At 40.1% G+C, this 27429-nt stretch overlaps 1 protein-coding gene across 3 annotated transcripts in view; it reads left to right on the top strand.

Moving 5' to 3' along the window:
* coro2aa (coronin 2Aa) overlaps window positions 1-22483 on the top strand; it is a 50153-nt gene extending 27670 nt beyond the window's left edge. For all 3 annotated transcript variants that reach the window (XM_074629363.1, XM_074629365.1, XM_074629364.1), the window contains 11 exons: window positions 3730-3930; window positions 7607-7723; window positions 8994-9143; window positions 10386-10565; window positions 10972-11088; window positions 12738-12842; window positions 12929-13025; window positions 15561-15673; window positions 15883-15973; window positions 16716-16975; window positions 18390-22483. In XM_074629363.1, coding sequence (XP_074485464.1) covers window positions 3730-3930; window positions 7607-7723; window positions 8994-9143; window positions 10386-10565; window positions 10972-11088; window positions 12738-12842; window positions 12929-13025; window positions 15561-15673; window positions 15883-15973; window positions 16716-16975; window positions 18390-18530 — 1572 coding nt within the window. In that variant the 3' untranslated portion in view covers window positions 18531-22483. The remainder of the gene's footprint in view (window positions 1-3729; window positions 3931-7606; window positions 7724-8993; window positions 9144-10385; window positions 10566-10971; window positions 11089-12737; window positions 12843-12928; window positions 13026-15560; window positions 15674-15882; window positions 15974-16715; window positions 16976-18389) is intronic.
* Window positions 22484-27429: the final 4946 nt, after the last annotated feature.

The following is a 27429-nucleotide window of genomic DNA, read 5'->3' as shown; positions in this document are numbered from 1 at the left end:
ATGCTGCAATAGCATCAGTTATATCAGAACTGGAGAGTATTTCTTCATTGAAAGAAAAGCAAAGTACGCCACTGAAGGTTTTTGCTCTTCTCCTGACTGGCTTCGGCAAGAGTTTGATTGACAGATGGTTCATCCAATCACCTGCCAAGTATTTTAGAAAGTGACGCCCCTTTTCCTTATCAGGCCAAAGTTTTAATCTGTCAAATACTTAGGTTTATGACCAAATGCTTGCTGTACTTTAGTGCTAATAGTAATTGTTAGCATGCTAACACAGTCGTTGAAACATAGTAGACGTTATACTTGCTAAACATCACCATGTTAGCGTGCTGACGTTAGCATTTAGCTAAAAGCTGCAGTCTTGTTCAAGCGAAATACCATCATCATTGTTCCTTTTCTTTGTCTATTATGATAATAAACTAAATATCTTTGGGTTTTGTAGTGTTTGTCAGACAAAACAAGCTATTTGAAGACATGTATTTGGACGGTGTGAAATTGTGGCGGGCAATTTTCATTATTTTCTGACCAGAGCTGTCCCGTCTTAGTCGATTAGTCGACTAATCAGTCATTTTGGTCTTAGTCAACTAAGATTTCCTAAGTCGATTAGTCATTTTCTATGCTTTTTTCATGCTGAATGACTTATTTCCAAGAAACTCATGAGCACATCTGTGGTAAAAAAAACAATATTTAAAGTTGGGCTTCTGTGTGATTCTTTGTGGAGAAACTCAGTTTCACAGATCTGTTGATTAAATCAACTAATCGATTAGTCGACAAAACATCTGAATGTTAGTCAGCTAAGACTTTCTTTGGTCAAAGACAGCCCTATTTCTGACTGTTAATAGACAAAAAGATTATTCAAATAATCGAGAAATTAATCTGCAGATGAATCGATAATGACAACTTTGCCTTGTTTTAAGTTTTTGTTGCACTGATCACACGTTTCTTTGTGTAGTATGTTGTGCACATTATTTTTAGGAAGTTGCACTATCTTGGAATGATGTTTAGTTTTACGCAAGTATAATGAAAATGAAGTTGAATTGTTGTTTTAATGAGGTAGTGCAAAATGTGTTTTTTTGCCCAAGTTAAGTGTGTGAATTCTGCTGGTTCAGCTGTAAGGATGGATATGTGGATGTGACTGATAGTGTCTTAAACACCTGAGTAGTTTAATGCAGCTCGTCTTCAGGTAGGAAACATTCCTGTGTGACAGCATGAGGCTCTCTGCGACGGCCTCGGGGTAGAAGGTGAGAGGTGGAAGAGTAAACCGAGACATACAGAGTCAACGACCTCCTCCCGTGCACTTCTGTTACTCAGAGATTTTCCTTCTTTTTGTTTATTTTCTTTAACCAGATTTTCTCCGTCTGTCAGATTCATTTTCCGCTCAGCTTCTTTCCAGACAGCAGCGCTGCAGCCACACCTGCATCACGCCAACCAAATGCTGTTATTTTTACTTCACTCACTGTGATTTCACTCTGTTTGCGTCTTGGTTGTATTTATTTAGCCATCATCTGAAAGGCCAGCGGGCAGCGAACATAAAGCAGAAGAATGATGTCATTGTTTTTAAGGACAGGATTTAGGTGTGATCTCTAAGAACACAGTGTGCTGTGATGTGTTGTGTCTTGCTTTGCCCTATCATCTCCATTGCTCCTTTACTTCCTTGCTCTCTCTGCGTTGTTGTTTGGGTTGTTTTGCGTTAACATGTTGTCCATCAACCTCCTCCACCCCTAATTCATAAGTAATGACCACGCAGCAGGCATGCAGGGAGCCAGGCAGAGTAGCAGAGCAGACATGCCGGCTGGCCAGGCCTCGTCCCAGCGGACCAGAGCCACTTATCTCTCACAATAATGACATATGCATCGACTAGCTTAAGGAAAGTGGCTAAAAAGAGACTCAGGATTTGGAAAATCTCATAGGTTTTCTTCTCCTTATTTATGTACTGTATCATAATTGACAGAGTCCTAAAAACAACCTATTTCATACAAAAGCTACATTTGTTTGCCAAGGAAGTTTAAAAACTTGTTTGTGCCCACCTCAATCAACATTTTACATTTTAAATAATGTTTCTTGAGCCTGTAAGGTTGTGCAATGGTGTTCTTATTCTTATTTTTATCAGTTATTTATGCTGTTTTATGCAGATCTTGTGCAATATGGGTAATGTGCAATATATGTTGTTTGTGGTATACGTTGTTATGCATTTCTCTGTTTATATGTGGATTGTTGTTTGTTTTTAATGTTTCTATTTATTGATGCTGCTGTGGAGGCAGCTGATGGTGTATATATCGTATCGTATCGTAAATCAGGATTAACACTGAAAAGTCATCACAATACTGACATTATTAAACAATCTGTACGTAGCACAGTTGTCATTTGTCAACACATATACAAATGATTTAATAAGGACTTAGTATAAACAGTAAACTCATACATCCTATTCTTAAACCTTAAACAAGGTTTTCACACTTAACTCTTGTCGTTGTTTTGATGCCAACTTAGTCGATTCCACTTCATTAATGCATTCAAAAGGACTGGATTCTGTGTGGATTTGAGGATGCAGCATAAGCAGGTGTCTAATTAATTTATTTCAAGAAATGTAAATCTTATCTCGAGGAAGCTTTGAAGTACCGACATAAAGAGAAAATCCTCGTCATAATGACATTAATGACTGGCGTTGTTACTTCATTCCTTGGATGCTTACCAGACCTCAAAATACAACCCGTATAATTAACAAATTACAGTATTCCATTACATTGTAAATTTAAAATAGTACCATGTGTAACACCACAAGATATTGTCTTGGTCTGAGACTTGAGGTGGAGAGGGTGGAGCTAAGTACAGCCGAACACTTAATAAGACATTTTCAGGGGACCAAAAAGGTTATAATTAACTTTCATGAACTGAAAACACACTGTGAAAGAGCTAACGTTGTAAGATGAAAACACGGACAACTCTCAGACCGGACAACACTGTGGTAGCGACCTGTCAATCACAAGGTAGCCACGCCCAAAAGCATACCCTGCTTTATGGTCTATTTGACTCTAAATGGGACCATAATTTACTAAGTGAACATCATGCTGTATTGAAGAAGACTTGAAACTAGTGATAGAGACCATAAACTCATGTTTACAATGTTTACTGAGGTAATAAATCAAGGGAGAAGTAGGATCATTTTCTCATTGACTTCTATACAATCAGACTTATTTTTGCAACCAGAGGAGTCGCCCCCTGCTGGCTGTTAGAAAGAATGCAAGATTAAAGCACTTCGGCATTGGCTTCACTTCTCAGACCAAGAGGTTGCCGCATAAAAGTGTTACTTTGATATTGAAGGAATGTAACACAAAGCAGGTACTCCTGATGCTTGAGTAGACAAACACTGTCCATAAGAAAGGGAACTGATTCCCCCCAAAATTAAAGCACTCTGCTTCAAAATATACAAAATTCGTTATGATTGTGGCTATCTGTTTTAGTCTTGTTTTTAATCATGTGTCCACGATAATAAAGGTTTTTTAGCTTTTGTACTTATTTAAACAAATCAGTGTCTTTTTAAGGGGGGACCAGTTCCCTGTCTTGGTTGCTCATGCTTTGCCAAATCGATCACATCTACTGTTACTTGTGAGAAAGGAACAGGAGTATCAACACCTATAAAAAGCCCCATCACCATAACTGTGAGAGATGATTCTCCTTGACTGACCTCTCCTCTCCTCTCCTCCCTCCCTCCCTCCCTCCCTCCCCTCTCAGATGACATGGCGTCCTCAGTACCGCAGCTCCAAGTTCCGCCACGTGTTTGGTAAGGCCGCCACCAAGGAGAGCTGCTATGATGGCGTGCCAATCACACGCAGCGTCCAGGACAACAACTTCTGTGCTGTCAACCCACGTTTCCTGGCAGTCATCACCGAGTGTGCCGGGGGAGGGGCCTTCCTGGTCCTGTCTGTCCATCATGTGAGTATCTCCATCTCATGGCAGCTTTTACAGACTGACGTCAGCTTTTTAAAGTGGCACGTGCACTCAGGATGCTGATAATGGATACTGTGATATGTTCTGTTGATATGTACTCTAAAGGGAGACAATTTCTCTGGCTACAAGGTGGAAAAGGGAAGAATGGCCAGGCTGGAGATCTCTGAATCTCCACCTCTTTCAGCAATTCAATTAGGTCTGGTGTTGTGCACAGACATTTCTCCAGTTGGAAAACAACTGACTTTTGGTGCCTTCAAATGAAACTTGTAACTTTGTGTTTACGACATGGGAAGTCGTGTACACGATATGTTTGGCGTTCAAGTAGTTAAGTCGTGAGAACACTGCTGCTAAGCAACGGCAATATTAACGTTACTGCCGGCGTGTCGGCGTTTTCTTCAGACATATTATAAAATTACAAAGAAAGACAATATACGACTAAAATTACAGAATATATTAACTTATTATGCACCGAAATTTTACTTCCATGGCCTCCACCATTTCTGACAACATCAACAAATACGTCACAACTCGTGAACTCGTAGCTTTCAGAACCTTTCCACTTACGAGGTTGTGAATACCACACTAGGGGGTCGTTCATATGGACTCTTCTCGTGAACACGGTAAACACGACCCCATTTGAAGGCACCATTTATTAGATACACCTGTACAATATAATGCAATACAATACAACAGCTCTGTCATGAAATCTACTTTTACGACGCCTTAAACATTTTCAGTTTTTGTTGACACTGTCAGAGAGGTGGTAAGGTTTACCATTGAGGTCGTAGTGGTTGGTGGCGTTGTGCTGGACTGAGATAAATTGAAAGGTGCAATGGTGAAAAATGTGTCAGTCAAGAACTTCATTCATGTATAAAATTACTTTGCAAACAAATCACTTTGCATCCTGTCCACAGCTCTACACATAAATGCCCCTAAAAATACACTTCCTGAAACAAAAGTCAATTTTTTAAAATAATCATCTAACCAAAAGAAGAAGTAAGAGATGGTACAGTGTGTAGGGATGGCAGCATCTCGCTGTGAGGTTGCAGGTTGCGACCAGCTGAAACTTCTCCCGAGTGCCGAGCGTGTAGGAGAACTATATTGGCCGACGCATAAACGTGGATGACCCTATCTTGAGCCAGTGTTTCGTTTGTCCCTTCTGGGCTACTGTAGAAACATGGCACAGCAGCCGGCTCCAGGAAGATTATTATTTTTTGTCTTTTGTAAAAAAAAATTCATCTGCTGAGTTGTCAACATTTTTCATGGTCTCTCTTTGCTCCTGCACACACAGCCCACCTGGAAAAGACAGCTCTGCTCTCAGATTATAAATAGGCCGGCAGCAGGGGAGCCAGAAGAATCTCTAAATACTAGGAAACCCCCGACAGCTCAATCACTTCAACCTAAACATCACATGTGGTCTCTTTTTCTCCTCATTATTCTGTCTTATCCCCCTCACCAACCTCACCTTAAATGTGATTAATCAAACGCTCTGCCAGACGTTATTTATGCACATTATCACATCCACCGGTGTTATCAGTAACACTAGTGATCCCTCACATAAACTGAGCCAGAAGTCCTCACTCGGGTGCCGGTTGAGTTTACAGTCCTGCTGTATATCTCCAGTCCAGAGCGATTCATCAAGCTGAACACCTCTCCCTCCTTCCTCCCTCTCTCCGTCTTTTAAATTATCACCACCCTCCTGGCATAGGCCGGAATTGCATAGGAGTTTAGGAATGACATAATTCATCTTTGACCCCCCTCTTCCCTCCTTTCACTGTCTGGAGGAGGTGAAACTTCCCCCCCCCCCTCTGCCGCCCTTCACCTCCCATCTTTGTGTGTGCACTCACAGATAGGCTATTGTTCTGTGGAGAACACAGTTAACACATAAAGAACAGGAGTGTTGTACTTACTTGTGCATGTGTTAGATAATGGTTACATCATTCCCATCGTGTCCCAAACACACCTTACCTGCACAGTAATCTAGCCTGCAGGTGTGTGTGTTAATAGAAGGGAGGTTCTGTTCGTACAAACAGCGCAATTAGCCGTCTTGTTGAGGCAGAAAATCTTCGGTAACAGGATCGTGGACTGCCAGGGCGTGTGTCTCTAACGTTTGGTGCAACTCACCTTTAGTTTGAGCAGTTTCTTGTTAATGTCAAGAAGATTTTGACAGCTTGCAGGTTGGGATGCTTGTACTAACCTGCACAGATCAACTTCTCCTGTTTCGATACTTCATCTGGCCATCTGTCTTTAAAGCTGCTCTAATCAATAGTTTTATATTAAAGGGGAACTCCATCAATTTTCATTCAATTTATTTATATTAAATCAGAAGTTATCTCAAGACACTTTTCATATAGAGCAGGTCTAGACCGTACTCTATAATTTAGAGACCCAACATGGCAGACTGATAAAAGTACTTCGATCATCTGGGGATTTTCCACATCTATTGGTCCCATAGAGCGGGTGCAGTAGCGTTTCCTTTAACCCCGCCTCCCAGCTCTCAGTCCAGCCGCGGTCTGGTTTCACAAAAATGATTCTGGATTCGGCTATTAGTGCATTTTAGGACCTAATGATTTAAATAAGGGCTTTTCAAGTGTTCATACTGGGAAGTTGATTTACCAAAAAAAATAAAAAGTATCCGCTGCTTTACAGACGTGTCTTTCCCAATGTAAGTCTATTTTTAAAAAGTCTTTTTGGGCCCAATGGCATCACGACGGACACAAAAGTCGTAATACCACCATTTGGCCACTTCGAAATTTTGCTCCAAAGCCCGGCGCTCTTCCCGGGGGCTTGAGCATAACACACCCGAATCTCCAACTGAACTGTTTGTGATTAAGTTGCATTGTGGGTAATGTAGGCAAAAGACTAAATCTCTTCAAAAGCTCTGGTTTCGATGCATCTATCTTGACACTTATTTTGTTTTAATTGTCCATCGTAAGTCTGACAATGTTATAGGAGTGCAATGCTATTTTAGCTAATTTTTGATTTAATGGCCTACAACATATAAGCTGTGTTATTTATGCTATTTTCTCATATGAACTGCGGACAATGTCCAGAGAATCAGATTCAGACAATGTCCAGAGTTGCCCTTTCACACATCAGCACACAAGTGGAGATTTGGTTTAGTCGACGGGTGGCGCCTGGCCTGGGTAGAGTCACGTAGTCGGTTCGTAATTTGGTCTTAAATAACCGTGTCTCTTGCCATTCCTTGAATTTGTGTGACGATTTTGGTGTTGGCCCTTACCGACAGAAGTCCCAGAATCTCGTTGTCTCTCCAGTTAGACATTTTCGTTGGCGTCTTCGTGTAAATGACCCCTTTTCTTTATACTCGGATGTTTGTATTCTTCTGATTTCACGCCAGTCGCATGGAAATGTAATGTCCAGATAAGTTCAGTGTGTCAGTGCATGTGTGAAAGGGACTTCAGTGAGCTTTAGAGTAGCTGGTAGGCAGATTTGGTTAACTTTGGAGAGAGCCAGGCTAGCTGTTTCCCCCTGCTTCCAGTCTTTATGCGAAGCAAAGCTAACTAGCTACATATTTACCGTACAGACATGAGTGGTGTCAATCTTCTCGGCAAGAAAGCAAATTTGCATATTTCCCAAAAGGTCTATTCCTTTAACCCAGTAATGCACATTAGTTATTTAATATGCTCTTTTTGTGTATCAGACAGGTAAAGTGGATCCTCTCCACCCCCGAGTATCGGGCCACAGAGGCAACGTGTTAGACATCAAATGGAATCCCTTCAACGACTACTGCATCGCCTCCTGCTCCGAGGACACCACGGTTTGTACACGCACAAACACACATAAAGTACATTTTCAAAATGGTTCAGTGATGTGTTATCATTTCCCTCCATTATGAGCATGTAGCGGCAAGGAGATCATTTTATTGCCTTGCTGTTTAGCCTTGAAGAAGAAGTAGAAGTCATTCCTCACATTCCTCAGCTCTGACTTGGCAGAGAACAAATCTCTGTACACAGAAAGAGAAAAGAAAAGTCAACGGGGTTTAAGACTATTTTTTATAACGTATGACTTTATTTTTATAAAGTCGAACCTGGATTATTTCTGTAATAATTTTCATAGATTTGGAGGTATTAAGTGCAGCGATTGTTTTTTTTTGTGTGTGTTTGCAGAGGTGGAGGAAATATTCAGATACTTAACTCAAGTCAAAGTACTAAGAACACACTGAAACAATACTCAGTTAGAACTAAAAGTCCTGCTTTGAACATTTTACTTGAGTGAAAGTATAATCAGGAAAACATATTTAAAGTATTCAGAATAAAAGTACTCTGCAGAAAAAATGGCACATTTGACTGATACTTCTAAATATTATATCATTAGAGTATTATTACTCATGCATTAATGTAAAAGCAGGTTCTTACTGTTGTAGTTTTTTGAGCTGGAGCTAATTTTTAACTGTTTTGTATAGGAACTAATTATTATTTTAATTTTGGATTAATTGCCCAAAGCCCCAAAAGTGACACCTCACAATGCTTTGTTTTGTCCAACCAACAGTCCAAACCTCAACATTATTAAAGAGAAATTAAAATTATTACATTTTAATTCAAAGGAAAAGCAGCAAAACTTTACATTTGAGAAGGTGGAACCATGAAATGTAATCTATAACATGAATACATCATATTTTATAAGCTCTTCATATGTCTTGTATGCACAAATCTTAATTTGTAAAGTAACTAAAGCTGACAAATAATTGTAGTGAAGTATAAAGTACAATATTTCTGACATGTAGTAGAGTAGAAGTAGAAAGTAGTAGCATGTAGAAACAAGGCGGAGCAACATGACGGACTCTGTGAAGAGGACCCGCTCCCTATGTAGATATGAACGGCTCATTCTAAGCTAATGAAAACACAACAATTCTTAGTTTCATACACTAATGAAAACACAGTTATGAATATTATATTACATTTCTACTTGTAGATCCCCCAAAATGTTACACACTGTTCCTTTAAGTATAGTACTTGAGTAAATGTACTTTGTTACATTCCACCACTGTGTGTTTGTCAATGCTGTTTCCTGTGTGTGTGTGTCTGCAGGTGAAAGTGTGGGAAATCCCTCCTCATGGCGTGCTGAAGAACCTCACATCAGCATGGAAGGAGCTTCAGGGTCACAGTCGCCGAGTGGGCCTCATTGAGTGGCACCCGACTGCTAAGAACATCCTCTTCAGTACAGCCTACGACTACCAGGTAACACACACACACACACACACACACACACACACACACACACACACACACACACACTAATGGTGAAATGGTAAACAAATTGAGTTGGTATCTACTTTTATTACACGGCTGTGTTGAATACTCAGTTCTGATTGGTCAATCACGGTGTTCTGCAGTCTGTAATTTATGTATAACAGACCGTTGCTATGTATAACAGACTGTTGCTATGGGCGCAGCTCTGATGTCGGACTCTGGTGGACCGTTTTTGTGTAAAAATATTGATTTATCTTCAGTTAGTAGCCGTGTAATAAGCGGGATGTGAAAGAATCCCCTTCAGGGCGATAAGGGGCCAGCAGCATCGCTCTGTCGGGGATTCTTTCACAACAATGACCGGCTCTCTGTACATTATCCCTTACTTAAACACCTTACTTACTGATGAGCACTTGTCTTTCAAGGCGCATATCCAAAATGTTGGAAAAAAGCTTTTACTTGGATTTAACTTTAGAAACAAGTCTTGTTTTTCATTTGGTGTGAAATCCGATTATTACGTTAATTGTTGAAACTCTGTGTTGCTGCTATTCTTGACCTGGTATCTCTTGTAAAAGAGATCTCTTTTTTTACACTTTAATTTTTATTAAAGTTTTCCACATTTGTAAACATACAAACCCAACAGATGTGTTTATAATCAGTCAAATAAACCTAAAAATACAACATAATAAACAAATAAATAAAATAAAAGACTTGTTTAGGAGTTACCTTCCTAGTAGTCTATTCATTCTCACAGTTTCTTCTGCTGAATCTTTCCGTGTTCTTCGTCGCTGTTTTGGATCATTTTTCCTCTATCTGTGCTTCTTGTAATCTCAATCGTTGCATTAGTTTTTCCATTATCCAGATTTCCTCTACTATCTCCATCCATTGTTCCTGGGTAGGAAGGTCCACTTTGTAAAAGATATCTTTGATATCATATTATATTTATTTGATATATTTTATATCAAACCTGGTTAGATAAAGGCTTCATAGAAAAAAGTCTTGAACCACTTTTACATCTAAAATAAACAAAATAATTTAGACTTTTTAGTGGACTGCTTTATTTTTAGCTTGATAAAACCTGCAATCAATTTGAAAGTGAATGTCCAAGCCAAACCTCAAAATACAAAAAGTGGCCAATTTCTTGAGTTCAGTTCCCTCTTAATCGGTGGTTGGTTGCTGAATTTGTGTATGTGTGTGTGTGTATTAACAAGAGTGTATAATTTCCATGTCCAGGTGATGATCTGGAACCTGGACTGTCCAGAGCAGGTGATAAAGAACCCCATACGGACAATCAGCCACCACACAGACGTCGTCCTCTCCATGTCCTTCAACACAGACGGCAGCCTCTTCGCCACCACCTGCAAGGACAGGAAGGTCCGACTCATGGAGCCGCGCTCAGGAAACATACTGCAGGTGATGAAGTGAAATTAGTATGTTCCTTTTGAAAAATCCACATATTTTTCAGTGAAAATCAATGAAACCTAAAAACCACGATTGTCATGTATAATAGCATCCCAGCCAGTATTGCATAAGTGGGAGTTCCTGCTTCCTTTCCTCCGAGCCCAGGCGCTCATCCAGCACCACACATCCAAAACTGACACCTCTGGCCTGAGCAGCATAACTCCACCGACCTCTGGGTCAACAGCCAGTGACTCACACACTTTACATCAGTCCGCTCTCACTAGCTTCGCCTGCCAAACAAGCTCATAAAGTGGACACATAAGGAACATTACGTCACAGTGCTATTTTTATTAGCCATACCTTTTTTATATTATATATATCAAATGTTTAGTATGCTTGATGCTTGTTGTGTTTGCAGGAAGCCAACTGCAAGACGCACAAAGCCAGCAAGGTGCTGTTCCTGGGTAACATGAAGATGCTCTTCACATCAGGCACTTCTCGTTGGAACGACCGACAGTTTGCTCTGTGGGATCAGGTGAGAGCCACTGACGGCACAGGAAGTAATTTGTGACGCAGTTATCTCAAAAAGCTCCACTAACTTGCTTTTGTCGGCGCTTTCATGCGGTCTTAATCAGCAAATTGTCAGCTAGACAGTGTCAATATGTGGAGTCCCTGTCATGGTGATGACACATATACTCACTTGTTATCAGGTGACTCCACACGTCATGTGGTGACACCTGAACCAGCTCCATTCACTGATGAAGACCATGAGATGCAATCTGACGCTCTGAAAAAGCAAGAAAGTGGACCTTTGAGTTTTTAAATTTTTTTTATTTTAAACTTTATTAAGAGAATATATGGTACAATGTCAGACATCCTAGACTTCACATATTGTCAAGATAGACAAAAGACTGACTACGATAAACCTTAGAGAGATAGAGAAAAAGAAACAACTAATGAGAGAAGAAATAGAGAGCATTTTAAAATGACATACTAGACAGATCACCAATTACTTGGTTATAATATTGTATGGTAGACAAACTTTTCTTATTATTTGGACATTTGAGTTTGTATTAAAATTTCATGTTGTATTCGATGACCAAAGATGTTCAGTTTACTGTCAGATAACCAGCGAATGTTTGGCCATTTTTACTTGAAAAGCGGCTAGATGATTAATCGAAAATCAAAATAAATTTTCTGTCGAGTGACTAATCGATTAGTTTCCATTTCTGTATTTTCCTGTAAGCGGCTACTCAGAAAGGGCAACCCAAAGTACAGCAGGCTGTTCTCATACCACCGTTCGTAGCTACATTCGTAGGAAAATGCACGAAAAATGAGGAACATGTCTTCCTGGAAATGCTTCACTAAAGAAGGTTGTTTTGATTCATTTAACAACAACAACAACAAATAGTGACATACAGAAATGTCTTGACTAGAAAAGTACATGTATACGATTCACACAAGAAGCACAGGAAAACCAACAAGTCCGCAACAACAAAATAATAAGCGCAAAGGCCCAGAAATAAGAACAATCCCGATATTAGAGTATTGATAATAATACAAATACAAAGTAATGGGCAGCATATTACATCACGACCGCAGAGGTCACCGGTCTAGGCAGCACTATTTCCTGGCCTCCGTCATTAAAACCTCTGAGTATTAGAGATTCTGGATAAAAGGAAAAAGGACAGTTGAATATTTAATTAAGTATAGAGGGGAATTATTAAGACGAAAAGGTGATGAAAGTTGATATTTGCGACATAATAAACTTTGGTGTTCAACAACTTCTTGGTTCATCTGTTTTGCTCCAAATGGCCTCATGCGTGAATCAAAGACGTTGACTGTAGAAAAAAAACAAACAAACTTGTAGTTCACTCAAGCTCTTCCCATCCTGATGTGTTTACCCAGGGCTAAGACGATGCTCAGTATGAAGTGGCAACTCTCTCACAAACACAACTCTGCCATCTAGTGGACAAACTGGTGGACTGTGTTATGTTTTGATATGTGAGAGTGCATCGTGGGTGGAAGATTATAGCCAGAGCAGGGATTAGGGATTGAGCACTCTGTTTTTAATTCAGGGCTGGAGAGTGCTTCTTATGTAAAAGTGGATTTTTGACATCAGGGGATGTTGTCCATGTTACTGGTGCTTTAGTGTTTGTTTTTGATCTCGGTGTGTTTTTGCAGGACGATCTGTCTGTGCCTTTGTTACAAGAGAACCTGGACGGTTCGTCAGGAGTCCTCTTTCCTTTCTACGACCCCGACACACACATGCTCTACCTTGCTGGGAAGGTGGGTTTCTGAAAGCAACTAGAAAGTCTTTATACACAAAGTAGTTTTGATATTATTGTCATAAAGACTTCTCTTGTCTCTGTCAGGGTGACGGAAATATAAGGTACTATGAGATAAGCTCAGAAAAACCGTATATCCACTTCCTAACAGAGTACCGCTCAAACCTACCTCAGAAAGGAATGGGTAAGACACACACACACACACACACACACACACACACACACACACGCACACACGCACACACACTGGTACTATATGTTTTTTAATTAAGATCCAGTATGTTGGATGTCTCATTGAACTATTTCCTCACTTGAATGTGAGTAAAATGTGTCTCTTTGGAGACTCTGCCTGCCTGCTGGCCGTGCTGACTCTCGTGCACCTGTAAGCAAAGCTGCTGTGCAAATAAGCCTGCAATATTTGAATAGCCAAACCGGCAGTTCAAGGCGAAGTTGTAGATCATGTGAAGTGACATGCAGACAGACATGCAGTGTCATGTTTTAGACTTTAAACCCACGACAAGGATATTGTTGGCTGGAAGAAGTTAAGAGACTAGTTCAAGATTTTGTCAATCGATCTTTTGTGGAACTGAACAGCAGCACTAACAGTACTATGAAGTTACAGAGATATAACTCACTGTTCCACCTGCAGGAAGCTAGCACAATGTTTTACAAACTCAACATGTAATATACAGTATGTATCGGACAAATTAAAGTCCTGTTGTAAAAAATAATCCAGTTTCAACTGAAACTTTTAAAAATGTCCCTTAACCTCTCTCTCCCTCTTTACCATAGGCCCATTTTAGTCTTTTTTTAGGGGGGTACAGGAGGTCTTTAGGGGGAGATAGCAGGTCAACAGTAGATGTCACGTAAGGGATAATGTACAACGAGCAAGAAGAAGTGCTGCATCACCCTGAAGGGGTTTATTTCACAACAATGACCCGCTAGCTGTACATTATCCCGCTTATTATACAGCTACTTACTTAAGAAATCAATAATTTGACACAAAAATGGTCCACCAGCGTCCGACATTAGAACTGCGTCCATAGCAACGGTCTGTTATACATAGCAACGGTCTGCGATAAAGAAATACAGAATGTGGAACGCTGTGATTGACCAATCAGAATCGAGTATTCAACATAGTCATGTAATAAATAGATGTGGTGTGCATCATCTGAAAGCTGGGAACCTGAAGATTAATTTGAGATGCAGCTCAGCACTGTGTGTCAAGTTGTTCTAGTTATAAATCAGAAATAAACATGAATTGAAATAAATTGTGAAAGTGTATAAGGGTTTAGAACATTATGATAGAAGTATATGATGGTTAATCCAGCTCTATTATATCTCATAAATTGTTGACGCAATTTTTGGGTTGATATCATTTGTTACACAGATTTGGTGCAAAATTTAAAAAATGTTTACATCTCGAGAATTGATAAAAATGATCGATAATCCCTCCAAAATACCACATTAAGACACCAACACCTTGAGGAAAACCATAGAAAAAGCCATGCTGTGATTTGGTTTCAAAAACTTTTGACATGTGGAGATTTCTTCAAGAATTGCATTTTTCGGCGATTGGATAGCGAGCACTTCAGTTCTGGAAACTGCTCAAAAACCCCCTTATTGTCAATCTAGCTAGGAAAGCCATCCATCCTCTGAATGCTCTAGGTCTCTAGTTTGTGGATGTAAAGTTTCATGAGGCTGTGATTATCCTAGAGGTCACCACAGGTCATTTTATACAGTGAGGTCAAGTTTTTAGTATAGATGAAAATAACACATTTACACATTGTTTTTGCCCCAATCTGCATGTGATTATCATAAAGTGGGCATGTCTGTAAAGGGGAGACTCGTGGGTACCCATAGAACCCATTTTCATCCACATATCTTGAGGTCAGAGGTCAAGGGACCCCTTTGAAAATGGCCATGCCAGTTTTTCCTCACCAAAATTTAGCTTAACTTTCGCTCTAAAAATGATCCTGCTACAATCTTTAAAAGACAGTAAAGTTGTCTGAGGGCGCCGACGTCCACAAGGAGGGGAAGAGGTTAACTTTAACTTGCACTATTTGATGTCTTAGATTTTTGTCTTGTTGTTGTTTACTTGCATTGTTGTTTTCTTTTTATACATATTTAATGAGCATAGTTGATTGTGATCTAAGTGAACGACTGCTCCCCTGTAATTGTTGTGTACATGACAGTAAAGAACTTGAAACTTGAAAGCAGTCCAAAAATGTAATAAATCCTTGAGAAATGAATGCCAAATTCATTGTAAGGGTCTAATGATCTTAAACAGTGCATTTAATTATATTTAGGTGGTTGTTAATGAGCCTATAATTTCTTTACTGCACATGGTCCTGAGCCTGTGCTACAGGTTGGTATGGACCTGCATTGCTGCGTTTTCTATTGCAATATGACCAAATGTGTGTTTGTTAAAGGGCTTATTTTTAAACACTTTTAATACTAATTAAAAGTGTATTAAAAAAAATAATAGCATTATGCTCTATGTACAGCACATCTTATTTGCAGTTATGTTTTGTCTTGGTGTTCTTACATTTCTACCTTATCTCCATCAGTCAGCACACTTTTAGTGTACAGTAATTTAACTCTCAAAAAAATATAACAAAAGACACGATAAGTATATTATATCAAAATAGTGCAGAAGAAAAAGTGTGTCTTATGTGTAACGAAGTGAAACTGACCTGGCCTGCATTTCTTCCTTTAGGTGTGATGCCAAAGAGAGGTCTGGATGTGAGCTCCTGCGAGGTGTTCAGGTTCTACAAACTGGTGACAATCAAGAGTCTCATTGAGCCTCTTTCTATGATCGTACCCCGCAGGGTGAGAGTGCAGCCACTCACACAAACACCACAGGAGATATATATATATATATATTTATATTTATATATATATATATTTATATTTATATATATATATATATATATATATATATATATATATATATAAATAAAAGAAATGCATCCTTATTGAGCTGATGAGACCTAATTTGGTATGTATGTCTGTCTGAATGTACTGTGTCCGTGTTCTAGTCGGAGTCGTACCAAGAAGACCTCTATCCAATGACGGCTGGTAACAAGCCTGCTTTGGCTGCAGAGGAGTGGCTCAGCGGCATCGATAAAGGTCAGAGTTAATGTGTGTTTGACATTAGTGTATGTTGGCGAGATACTGGGGGGTGTACAGGCAGTGGTGGAATGTATCTAAGTAAATTTACTCAAGTACTGTATTTAAGTACAAATTTTATGTACTTGAGTCTTTTCTTTACTTTCTTCTTCTATTATACTGTAGCATAAAAGGAAATGTACTTTTTACTGCACTACCATTATTTGGCAGCTTTAGTTACTTTACAAAGTAAGATTTTGCATACAAAACATATGTAGAGTTTATGAAATATGATGTTTAGTCATAAATTAAACTACCCAACAGTTTAGACAAGTACAGCTGAATTGATCAATTTTACAATTCATACCTTTAAAGGCTGTTTTCTCATATTCTGAGCCAGAAATCTCCACTTCAATAGTTCAATTAGTTTCATTAATATCTATATTTTGAAGGATTTTACAGAGGGGTTTGTTCATATCCCAATCATAGCCTGATTTATACAGCATTTCATTCCTAAATGAATGATTCCCCCAAAAAAAATGTATGGCTTGACTGTATTTTGATGGTGATATCTATAAGTTAAAAACGTATTCACCTGCGGTGTCTCCCCTTAAGGTAGGGGTGATTTGAACTACTTTATATATTATCTGGTAGTTTAATTTATAATAGTTCATCAGGTTTAATTTCTGAGAACATTTTCTCTCATTTAAGTTTTCAGGATCATTCAGCTCATCTTCCTCCTGTCTCTGTCTTTGTCTTCTAGGCCCAGTGTTGATGTCTCTGAAGCCCGGGAGTCAAATCGAAGAGTCGTACTCGGAGATGAGCAAGGAGATGGGAAACTCGCTGGACAGTCGCAGGTCTCACAGCAGACCAGGCATGCTGCAGCTGGGTTACATTCAGGACACACTGGGAACCAAAGACGGCAAGGAGGACAGCGGCAATACAGAGGACGACAAGAGTCGGACGCCCGTCAGCAACGGAGAAGACCTCACACTCTGCTCTACGCCCAGGACAGAGAACGAGGTACCGGATCATTTCGGTCATTCTTTGAGTTTATATCCTGCTGTTTGTACAATTATTTAGGTAAAAAAAAACATGTCAATGCTATTTATTTATAGTTTATTACACTTTATTGTGAAATTAACTTTTTAACTTTGCGAAAGAATTTGAAAGGTGGCCTTAACTTCTGTTTTATTAATGCACTAACCCTGAAAATTATATTCAGAGACTGAGATAAAGCAAACCACTAAATAAAAATAGAATAAAATGAATAAAGCATAAGAAGACTTTAAAACTTCAATAAAAAAAATCAAATAGTCGTCACTTTGATTGATGTTCAATTGGCATATTTTCATAAACATAATGAAAATTGTAGCAGTAAATAAAAATATGAATTTAATGTTTTCTCCTAAAACATGCAGAGAAGGCGGAGTAGTTTTTTAAGTCCAATACATCCCAGCTGCTGCTCAGAAAGCTGCAGGATGAGGCTGCTGATGCTCTACATTTTGTTATTGACAATAAATCCCATGAAAAGACCAAAACCAACATTAAAATAATCCTACTCAAATATTGTCTCTGTATCCAGAGACTGATATATCTCATTGCTCTGTGTCCATTGTCTAAAAACATACAGTATATGTGAGTGTTTGTGTGTTCCTTCATTACAATAAACACAGGCCTGATTTTGAGTCAAAAAAATACAATGCTAAGCAGCTTTAAGAAATTACTTTTTCCTTTTTTAAACTAGACATTATACTATATTTGTGACCTCTTTATAAATATATACATATTCAATAGGAATCAATGGCCTAACAAATTGTTGGTTTTGGTATTTTCATGATATGTTGCAATAACAAAAATATAGAATATCATCAGCCTTATCCTTAAAGAGGACCTATTATAAGATAAGATATACTTTTATTGTCCCTGTGGGGAATTTTTTTTTTCGCCAAACACAGAAACCTTGCACACTGAGTCTGATGACGTGTTATTATTCTCTTCGTTGCGAAAATTGACAATAGGAGACAAAACTGAATGAATTGGGGCACAGTCACACGAAGTTGCACGAAATTAACATTAGTGAACTTTGGTGAACTTTCAGCGTGAATATCCCATCTCTGTATTCTTTACTTTATCGTAAAGTGCTTTGTACTGGGAGATGAAGTGAATGTTTATCAGTTGCCATATTGGATGATGATGTTTGCACAGACGGTGGCTCTGAGTGGACAAATAACCCTCGTTTGCCTTTTGACAGATGCAAAAAAACACAGAAAATCAAACCGTAGGACGAAAAATACAGACTTTGTGTGCAAAGGCCTTAAATCAAACTGAAACTGAAGCCTAAAAGTAGTGAAAACGGCTACATGTCTCCCCCATTACTTGTTGAAGTTACACCCTCGATGTGTTCCAATATATTGTGCCTGTGTTTTGTCCACAGCTGCGTCTGAAGTTTCACAAGCAGCAGGAGGAAATCCGACGGTTGAGGGAGCTCCTCCACCAGAGGGACGTGCGCGTCAAACAGCTGGAGCTGGAGATTAAGAATGTCAAAAACTCCCAGTCTCACCAGGGCTCACTTTAAAACTTGCCCGACCCACGGGGTCACCTTCACCCCCTGGTGGAACACACGCATTACTGTACAAACGTACTAACCCCATCTTCACACCACCTCTTCTTAGGGTCCAGACTCACCTCTTCTCCTTTAAGGAGTCTCCCATACTCACTGCACAGGGGTGATTTAGACCTCAACTTTGTGTTTTCTTTCACACGAGGTGCACATATTCTTCGTTCATGTACACTCAAACACTGAGTCTCACACAGCTGTAACATGATTTCAAACTCTTTGCACCTGTTGACCTTTACCCCGTTTCTTTTATACGCTTCACAGCTATGCAAGTTAATTGTAATTTTTAGCTTTTTTATGCTCTTTGTAGCTGAGAGATAAAAAGGATGTCTGTGTCTGTCTTGACTGAATGATGTGGCTGTGTTTGAAAGTTGTTGCAGGGCAAGAGCAGACATCCTGTTTGATTGTACGATAACGCTGAATTTATTTTCTATGCTTGGTGATTGTTTTTGTTTTTCAATATTTAAACTACTGTAAGTGGAAATGGCTGTGGTGTTTTAACGTATGTGTGCTTGAATGAGAGTGTCATGATCCCAGCTGTGTTATCACGTTTCATTGAGCTGCATTTGTTTTTATTTTTTTATTTTTTAATGACTGGAAAAATTGGTGAATAATTAGTCTGTTTCACAGCAGCTATTGTGTAAGCCAATTCTGTAACTGATGCCATGTAGCAGTTCTTAATTTTTTATATTTATTTTAAAATACAGTCAAAGACAAAATACCATTTGATCAAGTACTTGAATTCGCGATTGTAATTTTGCAAAAATACAGCAAGCGTGCTTTAATTTTTCCTGATGTGGAGTCACTGTGAAGAAACAATTTAAAGCCATTATAGAGCCAGAGTCCTGCACCACTTCTGGTTTAGTTTGTGTTCCACTAGCTTTCACTTCTGAATGTATTGTCTTTTATTTGCTCTCTGTAAAAAACTGAAACATGACACTGGGGTTTTTTTATTTTTATTTTAAAGGGTAACTTTGTTGTGTCAACCTGAACCCTATTTTCTCATGTTTTTGTGTCTAAGTGACTAATGGGGACAACACTTTTTGAAATGTCCAGTATTGAGGGAGAACGCTGTAACCGACTCTGCGAAACGAGCTGCGAGGGCAAGTGAGCAGCGTCAGTTTAGCATTACGTTCACTAAAAGTGCTTGTTTTTGCCACTGACAGGCTCAGATTGTTATTATAAGTGTCTGACAACATTATGGAAAGGACCTAACAGAGAAATAAAACATTTTCTTACCGTTCTCTTCATCCGGTCTGTTTGTTATTGTGTCCAAGTCCCGCTCAAGGGGAAGTCTCCATGTGAAATCTGAATATCCGTATACTCTGGCTCAATTAAATACGGGCGGCTATCGCATTCAGAGACCTTGAAATCATCTAAATATTGAGCCATGACATTGAAAATCTTTTAGATAACACTAAGCTACACTTTCTGTGCTCCAACACAACAAACTCTGCCCGGCTGGCACTCACGTTTCCAACATGGATGTATTCCACTATTCCACCGTTGTCTTCCGGCAACACGTCACCTCGCCAGATTTCAGAACGAGACGTCTCCTTGAGCGAGACTCTTTCCATAATGTCAGACACTTATAATAACAATCAGAGCCTTTCATGGCAAAAACAAGCACTTTTAGTGGATGTAAATGACGGTGCCAGCTTGCCCCAGTAGCACCATATTGCAGCCTGTGAGCAGCTGCCGTTGACAGCGTTCTCCCTCAGTACTGGACCGATTTCAGAAATTGTCCCTATTAGTCAGTTAGACACAAAAACATGGAAAATAGAGTCCATGTTGAAGACTACTGAAGTTGCCCTTTAAGCTGAAAGGTTATCTGCTACTGTAGTAGATAGTCAAATCTGAGCATGTCACAGCTCTGATGAGTGATAACGTGAGTGGGAGATATGATGATTTACTATGTTGTGAGATGATAGAAATCTATCTACCGTCAGAGATTTTGCCATACCTCGTAGTATCTCTGCTGTAATTTACTGGATTAGACAAAAGCAGACATTCCCATCTGGTTATTTCATTCATATACGGTTTGTCAGTATAGCTTCTAGGGGTGGGAATCATCAGAGGCCCCACGATACGATATTATCACGATACTTAAGTCATGATATAATCTTAATGTGATTTTAAACATTTTGCGATATGCTGAGCATTGCGATAAGATATATTGTGATATATTGCGATTTATTACATGGCTTTGTTGAATACTCGATTCTGATTGGTCGATCACAGTTCTGATGTCGGACTCAAGCGGACTGTTTTTGTGGCAAATTTATTGATTTCTTAAGTAAGTAGTCGTTAAATAAGCTGGATAATGTACAGCGAGCGGGTGCATCGCCCTGAAGGGGGAACAAACTGAACTGGTTGCATTAGAGTCTACATTGTATTTTCAATATTAACAGTTTATATAATAAAAGATCGATACTTGACGTCCATGAATCAATACAATATTGCCACGTAAAATATTGCAATAATATGCTGTATCGATTTTTCTCTTTTTTCTATCGCTCTATGGGTTTTCCGGTAAATTTAATATATCATAATATTTATTGATATTACAATCTAAAATTAGATAAAATAATAGGAATTTATTTAATGCCCACTCCAAAGCATGACCTGTAGTTGTTGAATACTAACAGAAAATAATTGTTGAGCTTGACAATTTAATCCCCGCCCTTGAAAGCAGCAGTTGACAAAACAAGATCTCTTTCTCGCATCTCGCTCTGAAGCTTTAAACAGTCTTCATTAGCAAATCAAGTCTGTAAGTCAGTGGATTGGATTTTAAGCCAAAAGGGATGAGAGGTCTTATTACAGACGAGTAGATATTCCTTGTTTTTTTTAGATAGACAGAGATTACCAGTATAATGTTTCAACTTTGAAAGAACCCCTCTGTGTGAAGTCTGGATGAGGCTAGTGGAAGAGAAGTGTGTTCAACAGGGGTCTTCATCTCTTAATATAAACATTTTACTTACATGTGACAGGGAACTCATCAAGGTTTTGTTTTTAAATGCTTAGCTGTGATGATCAGTTAACTGCAAAGACTTAAATAACTGTAAAACGTACACAAATGTACACCAAGCAGTTAGTAAAGTCCACCCTAATGACATATAGAAATGTGTTTTCCCTCAAGGAACTTCTGAATGGTGTGCAAAGTTTTTACAACCACGGTGCTGTCGGACCGGTTTCTCATATTTGTTGCTTTCAGAATTCAAACATTCCCTTGTTCTCCATGTTGAGAGGAACTCTTCATGTATTTTGGCATGTAAATATGCATAGATGTTACTGATGCGCTTGCAAATATTAGGCAACACAAACAATATAGCTGTTGTTGATCCTAAGATAACCACTCAGACGCTGCACAAATGATCATGCATGCCTGTATTTGTGTAGTCAGAAGCACAAGCCTCATAATGATATTCTAGATCTGGCTTACTTTTCATGTCAAAGATGTAACACATGGAAACTGCCACACCAACCCACACACATACAGACACACTGGCCACAATACAATTGTTAACCTTTTGACCTTTGGCAGGACGGTTCTAGCACAGCTTCGTCTCTGGCTGACTTTTGTCCAGGAGCAGCCCCGGCCAGTGTAAAATAACCACCACTGCTGTTGGCGGGCGAGCCTCAACGCATTCCCACAGTGTACTGCTGTTTTTACGTCTGACCAGTCGACTTAACCTACTCAAGGGCTGATTTGGCTGATTTGAACACATCACAACAGTTGAAGGTTACAGGTTGTACTTCCAGAGCCACCAGCCTAACCGGGCCCATGTTTCCCGTAGAATTTATTCAAATAGATTTTTCCTCATCCAAAGTACTTTTATTTGTATTTTTATAATATTTCTGCCTCTCAAAACTCTGCCTGGAAATACAAATAAAAAAAAGATTGTTTAAAATGTCTGCCAAACTTGTACATTTGAAGAACAATCATTGGTTAGCTTGGGAATTCAATGCTTGATGCAGTTTATACCACAAATAAATACTGCACATATCTCCAGCTAAATAACAAAGCAGCTGCCATTTTTGAGCCCATTTCTTCAGCATGGTTTTATAGTGACTGAACTGTCAACAGCAGAATTTGTTTTTCAATACCGGTGTGACCACATACTATGGAACCTCAAAATGTTCAATATTAAATAATAATGAAAAAAAGAATTTAAAAAAAGAGGAGAATAAAATAAAAGATCATATGGATAAATTGTGAAATAAAAATTAAATAATTAAAAAAATATTAAAACTAATTCGTGAAATTTTATTTCATCATTCATTTTCATAACTCAATTTTTTTTAAATTATTTTTATTTAATTACATAAATTTTATTCCAAAATTCTCTTTTCAAAAGTCTTTATTTCAAGAAGGCATTTTTCCTGATAACAGTTTTATTTCACAATGTCACATTTTGTGTACCCCATCTCTTAAGCTAGCAAGCTCAACTACCAAATTCAGCCAGTTAGCTCCTGTTAGCTAGAGCAACAACAATACTAACGTAATTCTGAATCAACTAACTAGAGCAGGGCTTTGATGACTGAGTGCCTATTTAGGGAGCGTTCTTTGTCATTACTCAGACCATTTTTTTTATTCCAGTCTATTGGATATTGGAGCTCAATCCTCTGAGAATAATATTCCTCTGATATATTCTCGTTAAAGGCCCTGTACACCCACACAGGCGTTTCCACTTACTGGCTGCCAATCAAACAGTCTCTACACTCCCAGTGAGAAGGCTTTTAATCAGGCAAAAAGTGGAAACCCCAGTGTGGACCTGGACCATGGGTGAGTAGGGCCTTTAAAGCACTTCGGTACAGTTAGTATATACTGTATACTACTTAATGTTGTGGAAAAATAACGTGCACTATTTTGCCTTGTTAAAAGGACATTCCACCAAATTTTGCACATTAAGAACAGGATAATGCTAAAGTAGTGAACCAACACAAGTAGAGGTGCTACTGGGGCTGGTTTCACGCAGATATTTTAGACTGGACTTTTTGGCTTAGAATAGTCCTGGGCCTACATGTGACATAATGCTATCTTCACCTGATTTATTTTTTATATATATTTTTTTTTCAACTCCACAGTGGCAAAGCCCCGGGGGTTGATGAGATCCGCCCAGAAATGCTGAAGGCTCTGGGTGGGGAGGGGCTGTCTTGGATGACACGTCTCTTCAACACCGCGTGGAAGTCGGTGACAGTGCCTAAGGAGTGGCAGACCGGGGTGGTGGTTCCCCTTTTCAAAAAGGGGGACCAGAGAGTGTGTGCCAATTACAGGGGTATCACACTGCTCAGCCTCCCTGGTAAAGTCTACTCCAAGGTGCTGGAAAGGAGGGTTCGGCCGATAGTCGAACCTCAGATCGAAGAGGAACAATGCGGATTCCGTCCTGGCCGTGGAACAACGGACCAGCTTTTCACTCTCGCAAGGATCCTGGAGGGGGCCTGGGAGTATGCCCATCCAGTCTACATGTGTTTTGTGGACTTGGAGAAGGCATATGACCGGGTCCCCCGGGAGATACTGTGGGGGGTGCTGCGGGAGTATGGGGTGAGGGGGGCACTTCTCAGGGCCATCCAATCCCTGTACGCCCAAAGCGAGAGCTGTGTTCGGATCCTCGGCAATAAGTCGGACTCGTTTCCGGTGGGGGTTGGCCTCCGCCAGGGCTGCGCTTTGTCACCAATCCTGTTCGTGATATTCATGGACAGGATATCGAGGCGTAGTCGGGTGGAGGAGGGTTTGCAGATCGGTGTGCTGAGGATCTCATCGCTGCTTTTTGCAGATGATGTGGTCCTGTTGGCATCATCGGTCTGCGACCTCCAGCACTCACTGGATCGGTTCGCAGCCGAGTGTGACGCAGTCGGGATGAGAATCAGCACCTCTAAATCTGAGGCCATGGTTCTCAGCAGGAAACCGGTGGTTTGCCTACTCCGGGTAGGGAATGAGTCCTTACCCCAAGTGAAGGAGTTTAAGTATCTCGGGGTCTTGTTCGCGAGTGAGGGGACAATGGAACGTGAGATTGGTCGGAGAATCGGAGCAGCAGGGGCGGTATTGCATTCGCTTTACCGCACCGTTGTGACGAAAAGAGAGCTGAGCCGGAAGGCAAAGCTCTCGATCTACCGTTCAATCTTCGTTCCTACTCTCACCTATGGTCATGAGGGTTGGGTCATGACCGAAAGAACGAGGTCGCGGGTGCAAGCGGCCGAAATGGGTTTCCTCAGGAGGGTGGCTGGCGTCTCCCTTAGAGATAGGGTAAGAAGCTCAGTCATCCGTGAGGGACTCGGAGTAGAGTCCTTGCTCCTTTGCGTCGAAAGGAGCCAGTTGAGGTGGTTCGGGCATCTAGCAAGGATGCCTCCTGGGCGCCTCCCTTGGGAGGTGTTCCAGGCACGACCAGCTGGGAGGAGACCACGGGGAAGACCCAGGACTAGATGGAGAGATTATATCTCTACTCTGGCCTGGGAACGCCTCGGGATCCCCCAGTCAGAGCTGGTTAATGTGGCCCGGGAAAGGGAAGTTTGGGGTCCCCTGCTGGAGCTGTTGCCCCCGCGACCCGATCCCGGATAAGCGGTTGAAGATGGATGGATGGATATATTTTTTTTTTTTCTTTGCATCTTTTATCGTTTCTTTTCTGAGTCCTTATAACTGTTTGTAAACGTAAATTTCTTGGGTTAAATCCAAGCCCCAGTCAGAGTGCATCTTTGTGAAACTGGCCCCTGTCATACCCATAGACTGTATGTATAGATGGACGGAGCGTCTCTACTTCCTCCTGCTGTACAAAAGTGAAGCCAAAATATCCCATCCCCCCAATATATGCCATCTTGAGATTTTGCCGTCATTTGGAGTCTGCGCAGTCGTAATCGGGAGGTGGAGCCATGCACAGGCGCAGTTTGCGTTGGTTCAGCTCGCGGCCAGTTAGGACATTCCAGTAAAAAAACAATGCAATCAAACTGATTTTGTCGCTGATGCTCGCTCGCGTTGCATTCGGTTAGGACACAGTGTAATATGTAGACAGCAGACAGCATCCTAATACATTAGACCTTTCTGTGTTGTACACATTACTTACCATCTACATTTTTTTGGTGAACCCCAACCTTAAAGTTCAATCTGCGCCCATGGAGCCATGCTGTCGAGGTCCCATCCCACCCACACACCTGCCCGAACCAACAGTGAGCTGAGCACGGTGACAGCTTGATAGCGAGAGAGAATCACAGCTGTCAATCATGACATCTCACCCCCTTATAGCAACTAAAAACTAAGCTTATCAGAAAAATTAACACTTGAACATACATCAGCGTGATAAGAACTACCTAAAATGCCAGAAACCATCTTTGGGAAAAATGCATTTGTCTTGTACTTTTCTTTTCAGTTTGGCCAATATCCAAAACACTAACATGGAGGGGGCGGGTTTTATGAGCTATACTGCAGCCAGCCACCAGGGGGCGATCAAGATGTTTTGGATTCACTTTCGGGGAGCTGTCATGTCTCCATCTTTATATACTGTCTATGGTCATACCAGACAAAGTCAGGCTATAGAGGCAAAACCTCTGATTGTATTGAATCAAGCAAGGGTGCGTTTTTGTTGGTTATAATTTCAACTTTCATTTTCATAAGAGGAAGAATGGTATTAATACTTCTCAGCCTGTGATCAAAATTGGCGTCTTTAAACAGTAAGCCTGTGTATCAAACTGGTTGTGTGGAATTTGAAAGACATGGGCGTTTGCTATAGTTAGAGAGGGTCAGATGCTATTGGTTGCATTATGGGAAATGTAGGATGCAGCATTTTAGAGCTTGACTCATACTAGGGACCAAAAGTTCACCACCTTCATTTAAGTGCAGCACTAAATTGCCGGAGTACCCCTTTAAACTGATGCATGGTTGAATATGATTCAATGTTTGTAGTTTTGGTGAAACTATTTCAAAGCAACAGTATGACACTTAAAGGAACAGTGTGTAACATTTAGAGGGATCTATTGGCGGAAATGGAATAGGCCTATAATGTTAATAAGTATGTTTTCTTCAGTGTATAATCACCTGAAAATAAGAATCGTTGTGTTTTCGTTACCTTAGAATAACCTGTTGATATCTACATACGGAGCAGGTCCTCTTCACCGAGCCAGCCGCCATGTTTCTTCAGTAGCCCAGAACGGACAAACCAAACACTGGCTACAGAGATGGACATTCGCATTTTCACGTTTTTGTGTCAGCCGCTGTAGTTCTCCTACAGGCTTGGCACACGAGAGACGCTTCAGTTGGTTGCAATCTGCAACCTCACCGCTAGATGCCTCCAGATCCTACACACTGCACCTTTAATGCAACAAAATAATGACTACACAGCCAGCTAGATCAACAAATATGCGCTCATATCTTTTGATATTTGTGGTGTACCACCCTGTATCAGTCAGTGGCTCTCTTGTGCAAGTAGAGTATAAATTCAATTCCCATTTGTTATACATTAGTATGAATTATTAACAATAAGCAGTGTGGAGTGGAAAAAGAAAGTTGTTTCTTCCCAAATCTTTTATTCTTGCTGTTTTCTCCAGGTTATGAATGAATCATCACAATGTTGTGGTAAAGTGATGATTGCTTTGCTTTGCTGTACTAAAGATTGTAATAGATGGATGATCATTCTGTTGCTCTATTATGAATGTGGCCAATACCAAGTCCTCAGAAAAACATCTCAACAAGCCAAATGAGAACAACAATATCAATCCATTCCAAAGACCTCTCTGTATTAAAGCATGCACTCTCTCTCTCTCTCTCTTACGTTATACTGGAGCAATAATGTAGCTGCAGAGTCGACTGTAGCATTCACTGCCTGGACATGTCTGATTAAATAAAACCATTTCATTAAAGGGTTGTTGC

The sequence above is a fragment of the Sebastes fasciatus genome, chromosome 3, assembly GCF_043250625.1.
Source record: "Sebastes fasciatus isolate fSebFas1 chromosome 3, fSebFas1.pri, whole genome shotgun sequence".
NCBI classification, from domain to species: Eukaryota; Metazoa; Chordata; class Actinopteri; order Perciformes; family Sebastidae; genus Sebastes; species Sebastes fasciatus.
This window is presented reverse-complemented; position numbering and strand designations above follow the sequence as displayed.